We start from the raw sequence: 13635 nt of genomic DNA, 5'->3' as shown, positions 1-13635 counted from the left end.
CCCCGACGAGCGACGAGAAGGAGAGCATCTGGACAACTTGTCTCCAATCTAAAGAAGATCGACTACGGTCTGGTGACCAGCGGCTTGTTGGCAAACTCCTAGGAACTGGCAAGCGGAGAGTCATAGGAGAACTAGGCAAAGCCTGGAGAGCGACGAGCAGCTGTTGAATGACAAGTTGCTGGTGATCGTCGCACTGCTGGAAAACGATGAGCAGTCAAAAAATGACGGGTAACTACCGAACACTTAGTAGTTGGAAAACGGCGACCCGTTCGCAACCGGCAAGAAGCCAGATAATGATGAACAACAGGCGGTTGACGAGTCACAAGTGCGTGATGGGAAGCTGGAAGATTGCGAAGTTGGCGGACTACGAACTGCGGAAGCTTGACAAGCAGTTTGCAAATCTAGAGATTCTATGGCAGCTGGCGAAACACGAACAGATGTCAGGTGGCGAGAGGTCGGAGAGTGACAGTGGACAAGCGAACACCACAAGGCTGGCGAACAGCGAACGGTTGGGGAATGGCGAGAAGCCAGAGAATGATGAACAGCTGGTCATTGGCGAGCGGGCAAGAGACGAGGAGCTTGGGGACTGCGAACAATTGGCGACTTGCGAGTCACGAGAACTTGGCAAGCAGGTCGATGAGAGTCGGTGGGCAATAGCGAGCAATGAACAGCAGTTGGATGGCAAGAGGTCAGAGAGGAGCGTTGAACAGGCGAACGCCGCAAGGCTGGCGAATGGCGAGTCCAAGGAAAATCCGGTGAGACAGGCGAGGGTCAGTAGCCAGCGGGTGAACAGTGAGGCTGACAAGACTCATCAAGCTGACGATCTCTTGGCAAAGGCGAGAGTTGAGAAGTGGGCAAACGGCAAAGTCCTTGACGATCCTCCGAAGGGGATCATACAGCAGATGTCGCCGACGAGCCAAAGAGACTTCTCTTTGGCATAAGCGAAGGAAAGTGTCTGGTGGCAAGGAGGACCACGAACTCGGCGAGCTTGCTGATAACGATGACGATCCTCCGCAGGGGTAGACTGCTCAGCAGGAAGATCTCTGGATGGGAGTCTCTATGGGGGTTCTCACTCACAAGCGAGAGAGGTGACCACCACAGGAGAGACTTGCCTCGTACTTTGCTCCGGCCCAGATGGAAGAGTCGGCTCAGCATGGGGGAGAGCGTATTATTTGGTGAAGAAACTGCAACTGCCGATGAGATGTAGCTGTTAGCAACTCCCCTGCAGGTGGGAAGGTTGCTGGAGAGAGAGATAATGAAGGGAAGTTCTCCCTCGGAAAGGAGAAGAAGAAAGGCAGTGTAAGAACCAATCAGCCCTCCAACAGTTATTATTTCATCTTAATTAATGAACAAAGTTATTATTTCAACTTTAATGAACAAAGTTATTATTTCAACTTAATTAATGAAGAAAAACCATTCAGAAGTGCAACCTAACCCACTAACGGGAAAGGTGTTCCCCCTGCAGAGGATCTGCCGGCTGCCCAGGTAGAGAGAGCGGCATTGTCAGTGAGAAAGAGCAAGACTGAAGTCAAGCTCTGTGAAGGCCGCAAGCAGATTTCATCCAAGAACACGTGGGTGGGGCACGACGTTAACACCTGAACGGAGAAGTAGTATCCAAACAATGATGACTCCCTTGCGGCGACGGCCGACTCACTCTGAAGACCCCCAGCCTACGGGTGGCCCATCGTTCAAGGAGGAAAGATCATAGAAGGTTCCTTGCTCTTGAGAATCTGCCACACTATGCCGTCACACAAACAACATTCACTGTAAAGAAAAGCTTAAAATATATATAAAAACATTAAGAATGTTTCCTTATTTATAAAATGAAACAAGATTCAGAAAATATAAGTCAAATGTCCTGTAAGTTGGAGCAGGAAGAGAGATGTCTCTCTACCCAAGCCAAAAGTAAAGTAAGGTTCACCGCCCAGATGTGTGAGTGAGAGGGGTAGTTACTAGCCCCTCACTTCCCATCTAACTAGCAGGTGGGTGGTTAACCCTTGCTGAAAGTCAAATTTATACCCTGTAAATAGTGTGGGTTTGTATTTAGTGACCGAACAAACACAATGTTTTTCTCTTAGGGGTAGGGTGGGATAAATGGTTAGATCTTGGTATGGGAGTTCGATATTTGATGTGTGGAGGTAACCAATGCTTCACGTTTACCATCTGCTGAAGGATCCGGGAAATTGATGGTAGAGCATTTTTTGAAACCCGCTTGGCATGAGCTTTTCAGCAAATTTTTGCCTTTACTTTTATTTTTTTTTTTGCTGTTATTTACATTGTTATTATGCGATGACTTTTCGCCTGGGGAAAATACACACAACCGCATAAACATTTTTCTGCACCTCGGTACGGCCAAACTATAAGAGATAAGAACTTCTGGTTTTTTGCATTACATCGAGGAATAATTGAACTTTTACATGGTGTAAGTAAATTTTGCAATGGTTAAAAGTATTTTAAAAAGAAGAAAATGTGAAAATCATTCAAAAACCCTAAGATAATTTTTAAATTATAAAAGATATAATTATTTTATAGTGCTTTATTTTATATGGGAATTTTGTAGAAATCACATGTTGGGAATGAAGAATGAGATAACATTTCCTAACCGCCGTCAGTTTGCTATAAGAAAATTTAGTATGACAGTTTCTGACACTTACAAAAAGGATGAATGCTCCCTAGGTACTGAAAGTTTGCTTGGCCAGTCCTATGCATGCACTGCTGCTATCCATTTTCTGTAAACATTTTCAATTAGACCCAGCACCTGCCCTCACTTGGACACAAATCTAATTTTCCTTGGAAGACGCCACAATTTTTATTGAATATTTCTGTGAAATAAATATAAGATTCATCAGTGCACTTTGTTACATAAACTGGCAGATCCTGAAAGGGTTAATAGATATTACATGCACAAGTCATTACGGATGCTAAATTTAATTTTATTTACTCTACATCCGTTGCATTTATAAAAGAAATACTCTTGAATTGAGACAAAGAATAAAGGTTTTCTTAAGATACAGCCTGTTTGGAAAAAAAGGCAATTTTATCTAAAGCTATTATTTTTTTACTGGAGGTGTTATACTACCACCAACTCCTCTAATTTCTCAGGCGAGTTGTGGAATTCATCCCTTGTAGAATGAGCTCTTGCCACCTGTTTATCATGTTACTAGAGCAGGTATTTGGTACTTATTTTGCCAATCCATTATTGGCCACTTGCGATTTAAAGATAGGTGATTGGTGTAGGTGGAATTTTACATTAAGATTTTTATTTTTTAACCTTTGAAAAGGGTAATTTTGCTTTTTAATACATCTGCTCTCCTTTACTTTTCCATGTTTACAATACTTATTAAGATTATGTAATAAAGTTATACTTATGGATGGAAAATGATAATCATATTTATTTTTAGGTGACAGCTGGAGGAATACGTGACCTGATTGAAGATGAAACGTCTGTCACTGATGCTAAAATTCAAAGTACATCTTCCATAAATAGTGAGGAACAAATATCTAAGAAGAGAAAGCTAGAGAATCTTACATTTGAGTAACTGGACAGCAATTGCTTTAATATATATTATAACTATTAATAAAATACATTGATTTCATAATAAACCTATAACAGTTACTGATCCCATTCATCCATTCCCAAGGCATTCAAACAGAAGAATGAAATAAAGAAGGACCATTTTATGAACTCCCAAGAGTTAGCAACATACACTTAGCAATAATCAATTTAGGGGGTATATCTGCTGCTGCCACCCTTGCACTTAGCCACTGTATTAGTCCCCGGGGAGTATGCCATGGGGGTCAGGAGAGTGTTGATCAACACTGACCTCCTTTTCAGGCTTTCTTGATGAGCTGGGAACCAAGTGTTCACTGCTTCCCTTTGAAGACTAAAAGGATCTTCATTGCAGTTGACAACAAGTTTGATCGTTTGATCTAAGGAAAGCTGGGGCTTCCTTAGGTCTTTCAGGTAGGCCCTTCATGACTGTTTTAAGAGCGATGGTAGCTAAGGCTGCACCTCATCCGGTACCCACTGTGCAGGTATGTGATCATGTGGTGACAGGTATGATTGATCGACCAGTGGCAGGACTTTCAGTGGTTAGTTGTCCCCGCTCCAGCCGGCAAGGGGGCAAGATTGGAGGCAATGGCCCCTGAGCCTAGTAAGAAAGGTAAGGGCAAAGGTAAAGATCAGTAAGAAAGGTAAGGGCAAAGGTAAAGATCAGTAAGAAAGGTAAGGACAAAGGTAAAAGTTAAGTGTGTTCCCCTGTCCCTGGTGTGACCCCGATCCCAGACCCTGTGCCAGTGCTACGCGCTTCTTCCAGTGTTCATTGCCGTTCACCATGTGCCAGAGGTTCTGGGATCTGTTCCTCCTTCCTGTGTGTCAGTGATTGTGCCTTCCACCCATCTCGTTAATGGGTCGCGGGCCTTGTGAGTGTGCCTTCCCCTTCCCCTGTGACAGTGCACCCCAGTGTTTCAGCTCCTGTGGGAGCAACCCATGAGGTCGTTGCCCATTCTGCTAGCAGAGCGAGAGCCACGTAGAGGAAGAAGCTTGCATGTTTTTTTTGTCCTCAGCTTCCTCTGACTCTGATTCCAACTCTTCTCAGCTGAAAAAGAGGAAGACGTCAAAAAAGTCTAGGAAGGCTCGCCATACTTGCAGGGACAGGGCTCTCTGGGACCCCACCTCTTTTGGGAAGGGTGAATGGTACCCATGTGGTTCTGTGGTGGACCAAGCCACAGCCCCTGGGGCAGGGGCTTGGTCCTAGTATCAAAGAGGGGGCCAAACTTGTAGCCAGGGTCTGTCGGATGGCCTCAGCCAGGACAGAAGTGGACGGTTCTGTACATAGTCTATTCCAAGATTAATGAAGAAGCTCTAACAATTGCCTTCTCCCTTCCTTCCTGGACATGGGACGTCAGTCCTAGAGCGCTTTGGTAGGCAATGAATATGGGGTGGCAGACCTTGGGCCCTGTGCTTCAAGGGCATGGGGCCGTGGTCGACTCTCTGGCCCAGACTCTTTGTGAAGAAAACTCATCATCAATTTACAATCATGTTTATTGACAATGTCGGTGGCAGTATCTGCAAAGCATAACGGTAATTAGGAACTGACACTATAAAATAAATGAGATAAGTGATAGATTAATGGGACCTAATAATAGACAATGGTATACATAGGCCTTGAACAAATATACATAAAGATTAATTATAATTTGGGTGTTATCCTGGCAATTATTAAAGAGATTATATAAAACAAGGGCAGTAATGGTCCTGAAATGTGTACTGCACATGGATAACCGTACCCATATGATATACACCCTCACTCATACATATTAAATATGGAAGGCTGGATATACAGTATATTGATGGATTTAAGATGATCCCTGATACCTTAATACCAGTTGTACATAGTTTACTAAACCTACCTTTGGAGTGAGCAGTAGGTGAGAGATGAGCAGGAAAGAAGCTTGCCTTGGGCTTCATGTATACAATGCTTTCCCCGTTCAGTCTTACCAACTCCTTACCTCTGCAGTGCTACCATAGCATAACTCTTCATCTCGTAGAATCACAGTTACGAGCTTAACTATTCCATTACCCTGTCATCAAACACCTGCAATCTTGGTTTCCTGGTTATGCAACGAGGGTGTGAGACAGATGCTGGGGAGTGTAATGTAGGAACTGCAACACGTCTGGATGATAAATGACTAGTTCGTGGTTGCACCATCGCAGGGGTGTTGATTGTGCCTCTTGTGAAAAAAGCTAGCGAGTACAATGGGTTTTCATAAGATAATTTGGGCAGGAGAGATATCTCAGTTAGGGTATGGTGTGTTTCTCAGATGTAGTAGGGCTTGTAGAAAGTGGTCATTATTCAGTTTTCCAGTTGGTCCGATGTTGGATCTCAGAAGTCTATGTACTTTTTACCGTAACTTCCGCCCTGCCATTTGATAATGGGTGGTATGGTGATGACACACGGTGTTTGACTCCCACCTGGTGTGAGGATATCTTGAAAGGCGTTGGTTGAAAACTCTGGACCACCGTCACTAGAGAGCTCTTCCGGGGCACCAAACATTGCAAAGAAGGAGCGGAGGAATCCAATGAGACCTGTAGTACCTGTGCGTGAGGAACCTGGTGGGCATACAAACACCTTCGACCAACCTGACAGGTGGTCCCCTATCACCAGGTATTTCTGACCCACAAATTCAAAGTAATCAGCAAAAATGGACTCAAATGGAATTGATGGGGGCCTTGTTAATGTTGCTGGGAGAGGGGACAGTGAAGGCGCATTAAGGTTGCAGTCTGCGGACCCTGCATGTATGGCATGAATATCTGCAGTCATACCAAGCTAAAACACAATGAGCCAAACACATAGTTCCCTCTGGGAGACTCCTTGGTGGGCTGAATGGAGGCTGTTTAAAACTTTATGGCGAAGTGAGGGTGGAACGACAACTCTATCTTGGTAGAGGATGGCTCCATCTGATATGTACCATGCATCCTGGTATTGCCAGGAAGGGACAGCATGTGACAGCTCTTTGTCAGTGTCAGTGTCTAGGAAGCCATCCTTCTTTGTCTGAACAAGAGCCTGCATGTGGTGATCCTTCAATTTCTCCAACAATGTGTGACCATGGGAGTGACATGACTTCAGCATCTTCCCCTTGTATGGCGGTGGTAAGTGCATGTTCCATTTGGCCGCCAGTGCTCAAGGCATCTATGTGGGCTGATGGTGAGGGAAGGTGGGATGTTGCGTCTGCAGCCAAATTTGATTACCCAGGCATATGCATGATCCTTAAGTGCCATGGCAGTGTTTGTTAGTTCAGGCTAAAAAGTTGTGTTTGTGATCTCATCAAGGGTGTCGTCACTAAAAATCTTCACCAGCGATTTGTGGTCTGTCACCACTATCAAATTATTTCAACCATGGGTAAAGTACTGTGTTTGTTCCAGACTCCAGACAACTGCGAGCGCTTCTCCTTCAATTGCTGCGTATCTTGATTCCGCTCTAGAAAGGAAACAGGAGCCTGCAAGGATAAAGCGCCATCTGCTGTGCAACAATCCAGAGTCTCTGAGGGGCAGATGCAATTTTATTGCATCGATGATGGTACCTTTCAAGGCTTGGAATGCCTCTTCAAATATGGGGATCGAGAAGAACTTATATTTTGGGCTGAGGAATGGTTTGAACGGTCATGAAGTCTCTCAGTTGGTCATACTGTAGTTAGTGACTTGATTTGCTAGACCAAACCAGCTTCGAATATTGGTTTGGATTAGGAAACTCTGATGTTGTCAAGGAACTTGGATACGTCAATTATGCGGAAACCAGCAAAATCAGGTTCACGCACCGCACACAGAAATGTGTCTGGGGTCAGTACAATTCAGGCGTCTCCAACAGTCTTCAAGAAGTCTATGGTGTGCCACCAGTGGTCCTCTAGGTTCTGATAGTAAATGATAGTGTCATCAACACATATTTTTTTTACGCTGAACAGGATTGCATGAAATCATCTGTTATAGCCATCGTCGGTAGTTGCCGTCGCTGGAGAAGAGAAATCCTTGTGTGGCTCTACTGTAGTGCCATCTGCCAACTGGAATAATAGACATAGTCAGATGCTGGTCAGATTCCCGCAGATGAGCAGTGGTATCCATTCCAAGTATCTGTAACTTTTCCACACATTTTCTGGTATGCGTCGTGCTACACGGAAGGGTGACTGCTGCAAATGTTTCTCGCTTATAGAATTTTTTCAATGGGGAAAGGTCCACTGTCCTGCGTGGGGTACCATCATGTTTTCATGCGACTACCATCCTGTGGCACCATGTTGCAGACTCACCATAGGTCATTGTGCATTTTCTCTTGCCAATGTACAGGAATAGGTGCGGCAGTGTGGTAGGTTCAAGGAACGGCTCCCTCTTCTAGTGTGTTTCCACTGGATGACCATCCATAACTGGTATGGGGCTGGGGAGGCATGTGTTGAATGTTGATGATGTAGCCCGTTAATCAGCCAATCCCTCATCTTTACGTTTTTCTTAACAGTACAGGGGAATGGGAGTGCAGCTGGTTGCTTTCTCATTTCCCTTAGTTCCCTTCTGCATCCTTTGTTCACTGTCCTGATTGTGCTGACTGACATTCATAGTTTAGTGTTGCTGGGTTGTTGATATTTAGCACCACCAATGGTCGGGAAGTTATGAGGTAGGATTTTGAGGGTAAGGAGGGATTCATGTGATAGGTAGAACTGGTGGATATCACTACTAACGTATATCATTGCACGGCATGATTTGACGTTATCCCGATTGTCATGTCCTTTGAGGATACCAAAAAGGCATCGTCGATTTTGATTTGGGACTTGTTGGCTGCTTGCAATTTTAGTGATACTGATAAAGATTGTCTCAGGGAAAACCCATGCGATAAGAACTGATGGAGGGACCATATGTAAGACTGAGCTCTACTATCCGATACTGTGTCCACGTCAACGAATGCAGGTGAGTGGAGTGCTCCAAGGTGATGGGGGGGGGGGTGTAGTCTATACTAAATCTCAGTTTCACAGTCGGGTATCTGGCACCACCATAGGAGATACCAGCACTGAAGGAACTGGGGATGAGGTAGTTTTAGCTACCAGCTCCCTCAACAATATCATAGAGGGTCTATCTGAATGACAGGTCCAAAACTTCCTTAGGTCAAACTCTTTGTCAGCAGTCTGAACGAAGACAGGCCATGAGCTTCCAGTTTCTGAAGGGGTGCAGCAAACAAAGGGGGAACCCGACACACCACCAAATCATGAAAAGCCAGCCAATGCAGATCCGAGGGCTCCTTGCTCCTGACGCAAACTCCCCCAAAGATTGAACCAGGGTCAGTGGAAGCCGATGCAACCACTGAGGAGACGGATGCAGCAAAAGACTTCTTTGGTGTTTTCTTTGTCATTGTTAAGACAGACACCAGTAAAGGCTTGGCTCTCTTCACTACCCTTAGAGCATACACCTGTCACTACACAGCAGGCCATAGACTGCACTTGGTACACGAGGGTAATTGCAAACAATGATGCACACTACAAGATGCAGAGAGAGAGAGAGTGTAGATCTACAGTCAGTTTACTCATAAACCAATTGCAATGTCAATCCTTTACCCAGCAAGTACATATCTTTTGCTTTATATCCATTAACACTAACAACCAATATTCACTTCTTGAAAGAAAAAGAAAATTAGAAAGTTCAATCAGGGAGTAAGCAATACATGCGTACTCACTTGCGACCGAAAGGTAAGTGAGGCTTGTCTGGCTGGTGGGGGACGGGGCTTCTCACCCAGTCCCTCCACCTGTCATTAGACCCCTTGTTAAACAATTCTAAAAGACCTTCCTATTAAAGGATAAAGGTTTGTTTATTGCAAAGGAACAATTCATAATGAAGTGTTAAAAGAAATAAAAGCATGTAAAATAACATGAAGTTGCGGCTACAACTCTAGTTGGAAAAGCAGCATGCTATAAGCCCTATGTCTCCAATAGGGAAAATAGCCTAGTGAGGAAAGGAAATTAATAAAATGATATTTTAATTATAAAATAAATTTTTGAATATACTTACCCGGTGAATATATAATAGCTGCTGCTCCAGCGGCTCGACAGAAAACACACAAAAACTCGCGAGCGATCGCTATGAAGGTTGCGGGTGTGCCCACCAGCGCCAACTATCGGCCAGATACCGCATATACATGTAAACAGACCCAATTTTTCTCATCCCGCTGGGTCTCTATCGGGGAGGAAGGGGGGGCCTTTAATTTATATATTCACCGGGTAAGTATATTCAAAAATTTATTTTATAATTAAAATATCATTTTTAAATATTTAACTTAGCCGGTGAATATATAATAGCTGATTCACACCCATGGTGGTGGGTAGAGACCAGAGTTAATTAATTTTACAGCGTATATGCTTAGAGTTTTTGACAGTTATATCATAACAAAACCCAAATATATAAAGGTACCTGGTAAGGAAGTTGACTTAGACGATTACTCTGCCTTATTAGTCTGTCTTCCTCACGAAGCCCAGCGATCCTCTTAGGATGCTGAAAGATTCCCAGGAGCTGAAGTATTAAGGGCTGCAACCCATACAACAGGACCTCATCAAACCCCTAATCTGGGCGCTCTCAAGAAATGACTTTGACCACCCGCCAAATCAACCAGGATGCGAAAGGCTTCTTAGCCTTCCGTACAACCCAAAAAACAATATTAAAAACATTTCAAGAGACAGATTAAAAAGGATATTGGAATTAGGGTAATGTAGTGGTAGAACCCTCACCCACTACTGCACTTGCTGCAACGAATGGACCCAGTGTGTAGCAGTCCTCGTAAAGAGTCTGGACATCTTTCAAGTAAAATGACGCGAACACTGACTTGCTTCTCCAAAAAGTCGCGTCCATAATACTTTGCAGAGATTTATTTTGCTTGAAGGCCACGGAGGTTGCTATAGCTCTAACTTCGTGCGTCTTAACCTTAAGCAAACATCGGTCTTTCTCATTCAAGTGAGAATGAGCTTCTCGTATTAAAAATCTGATAAAATATGACAAAGCATTCTTTGACATAGGCAATGATGGTTTCTTAACTGAGCACCATAATGCCTCAGATTTACCTCTAACAGGACATAATACTCTTTCCAGTTCGTTGCCTACGATCTCTGATAAGCAAGGAATATCAAAAGATTTAGGCCAAGGACGAGAAGGCAGTTCATTTTTGGCCAGGAAACCAAGTTGAAGTGAACAAGTGGCTTTTTCTGTAGAAAAGCCGATGTTCTTACTGAAGGCATGAAGTTCACTGACCCTTTTAGCCGAAGCCAAGCACACTAGGAAAAGTGTCTTGAGGGTGAGATCCTTCAGGGAGGCTGAATGTAATGGCTCAAACCTGTCTGACATGAGGAACCTTAGGACCACGTCTAAGTTCCATCCAGGAGTTGCCAAACGACGTTCCTTAGAGGTCTCGAAAGACTTAAGGAGATCTTGGAGATCTTTATTGTTGGAAAGATCTAAGCCTCTATGTCGAAAGACCGAAGCCAACATGCACCTGTAGCCCTTAATCGTGGGAGCTGAAAGGGAGCGAACCTTTCTCAGATGTAAAAGAAAATCTGCGATTTGGGCTACAGAGGTACTGGACGAGGACACAGATGCTGACTTGCACCAGTCTCGAAAGACTTCCCACTTCGACTGGTATACTCTAATGGTAGAAGCTCTCCTCGCTCTTGCAATCGCACTGGCTGCCTCCTTCGAAAAGCCTCGAGCTCTTGAGAGTCTTTCGATAGTCTGAAGGAAGTCAGACGAAGAGCGGGGAGGCTTTGATGGACATTCTTTACGTGGGGCTGACGTAACAGATCTACCCTTAGAGGAAGACTTCTTGGAAAGTCTACCAGCCATTGAAGTACCTCGGTGAACCACTCTCTCGCGGGCCAGAGGGTAGCAACCAACGTCAACCTTGTCCCTTCGTGAGAGGCGAACTTCTGCAGTACCTTGTTGACTATCTTGAATGGTGGGAATGCATATAAGTCCAGAAGAGACCAATCCAGTAGAAACGCGTCTATGTGGATTGCTTCTGTATCTAGGACTGGAGAGCAATAGATTGGTAACCTTTTGGTCAACGAGGAGGCAAAGAGGTCTATGGTGGGTTGACCCCAAGTAGCCCAAAGACTCTTGCCCACGTCCTTGTGGAGGGTCCATTCCGTGGGTATCACCTGACCCCTCCGACTGAGACAGTCTGCTAAGAAGTTCAAGTCCCCCTGGATGAATCTCGTCAACAGGGAGATGCCTCGATTTCTTGACCATAAGAGAAGGTCCCTTGCGATCTCGAGCAGCGTGAAGGAGTGTGTGCCTCCTTGCTTGGAGATGTACGCCAAAGCTGTGGTGTTGTCTGAGTTGACCTCTACCACTTAGTTTCGAAGAAGCTTTCGAATATCATCAAGGCCAAGTGGACTGCTAATAGCTCCTTGTCGTTGATGTGCATGCTCTTCTGACTTGAGGTCCACAGACCCGAGCATTCCCGACCGTCCAGGGTCGCACCCCAACCCAAATCCGACGCGTCTGAGAACAACACGTGGTTTGGGTTCTTGACTGCTAGGGATAGTCCCTCTCTCAGACTGATATTGCTGTCCCACCATTTCAGGCATGCCTTTACTGGTTCGGAGACTGGGAATGATACCGTCTCTAACGTCTTGTCCTAGTTCCAGTGAGAGGCTAGATGGAACCGGAGAGGCAGAAGGTGTAGTCTCCCTAGTGAGACAAACTGCTCCAGGGATGAGAGAGTCCCTACGAGACTGTTCCAACTCCTGACTGAACAAACGTTTTCTTTTCAGCATTAGTTGGACTTCGAGCAGGGCTTGTTCTATTCGGTGGCAGACGGAAAAGCCCGAAAAAACTGGACTGCGAATCTCCATCCCCAAATATAGAATAATCTGGGATGGGATCAGTTGGGACTTTTAGGTTGACCAAAAGTCCCAACACCCTGGCCAGACTCAACGTCCAATGTAGATCCTGCAGACAGCGAAGACTGGACGATGCTCTGAGAAGCCAGTCGTCCAAGTACAGGGAGGCTCGGATCCCCGATAGATGGAGGGATTTTGCCACATTCCTCATGAGCCTCGTAAACACGAGAGGAGCAGGACTGAGGCCAAAGCACAGGGCTCGAAACTGGTACCCCACATTCCTGTAAACAAACCTCAGAAACGGTTGGGAATCCGGGTGTATAGGAATGTGGAAGTATGCCTCCTGAAGGTCAAGAGAGACCATCCAGTCGCCTTCCATTAATGCTGTCAAGACAGCCTGGTAGACTTCATCGTGAAGTTTGTCTTGACAATGAACACATTGAGCGCACTTGTCTCTTACGTACTCCTGCAGTGAACATGGCTGCCAGATCATTGGAGCCATCCCTGAGGGACTTGTTCCTGCAGAGAACGTGGCTGTCAGATCATTGGAGCCATCCCTGAAAGCCTTGTTTATGCATGACATAATTGTACAGCAAAACTTCAAATGCTCGAAAAAACTCCTAACAGGAGATGGTCTAGCTCTGAAGTCGACCATAAAATCTTGGAGCGTCTCATGGCCAGGCGCCAGGGAGAGTCTATGAGGTTTGAGAAGTCTATCTGGGCAGAGGCAGGAACTCCCAAGCCGAGAACTTCTCCCGTGTCATATCAGACTCTCGCTCTATAAGCCAGCTTAAAAGTAGGGAAAGCAAAGGCTGTCTCCCCCAAACTCCTCCTGGTGATTAACCAGTCGCCTAGCAAACGTAAAGCACTAGCTTATAAAACAACGGCTTCGAAGTAGCTAGGCCTAGTGTAAACTCTGACGTTTAGGCGAACGAGGAGCAGCAGTTACAAAAAGATCCGGACAAAGATCCTTAAAAATCAGCATGATTTATTTAAAGTCCATAGAGGGCTGAGCAGCTTTAGGCTCCTCTCCGTCTGACAGAGTCCTCAAGGGAATATCAGTAGGAGGGGGAACAGCAACTTCCTCATCTGAAGGAACCTTGTCCGACAATAGCCGAGTCTCAAGCAAGGGAGAGACCTGCCGTGGTGGCAATGCTTGACAAACAAAGTCCACACGCAAAGGAGCAACAGTAGCAGTCAAGGACGCTATGTCATGTAACTGCTTAAAGGACTGACCAGCAACAACCAACAGGTGCGGGAGGACGCTCGACGTCA

The 13635-nt window shown here is 45.3% G+C and overlaps 2 protein-coding genes across 9 annotated transcripts in view; one reads left to right on the top strand and one right to left on the bottom strand.

Moving 5' to 3' along the window:
- Positions 1-3616, top strand: part of LOC137629537 (DNA repair protein RAD51 homolog 3-like) — a 62646-nt gene extending 59030 nt beyond the window's left edge. Inside the window, exon 9 of the mRNA XM_068360952.1 lies at positions 3402-3616. Coding sequence (XP_068217053.1) covers positions 3402-3539 — 138 coding nt within the window. The 3' untranslated portion in view covers positions 3540-3616. The remainder of the gene's footprint in view (positions 1-3401) is intronic.
- Positions 1-13635, bottom strand: part of LOC137629536 (zinc finger protein 883-like) — a 95765-nt gene that overhangs the window by 10679 nt on the left and 71451 nt on the right. For 6 of the 8 annotated variants that reach the window (XR_011041525.1, XR_011041527.1, XR_011041531.1 and 3 more), the window contains one exon: positions 2521-2822. The gene's annotated coding sequence lies outside the window, so the exon portion shown is untranslated. Of the gene's footprint in view, positions 1-2520; positions 2823-4917; positions 5069-13635 lie in introns of those variants that run through there. The other 2 variants (XR_011041529.1, XR_011041530.1) reach the window with 2 other exon arrangements.

The sequence above is a fragment of the Palaemon carinicauda genome, chromosome 37 (assembly GCF_036898095.1).
Source record: "Palaemon carinicauda isolate YSFRI2023 chromosome 37, ASM3689809v2, whole genome shotgun sequence".
NCBI lineage: Eukaryota > Metazoa > Arthropoda > Malacostraca > Decapoda > Palaemonidae > Palaemon > Palaemon carinicauda.
This window is presented reverse-complemented; position numbering and strand designations above follow the sequence as displayed.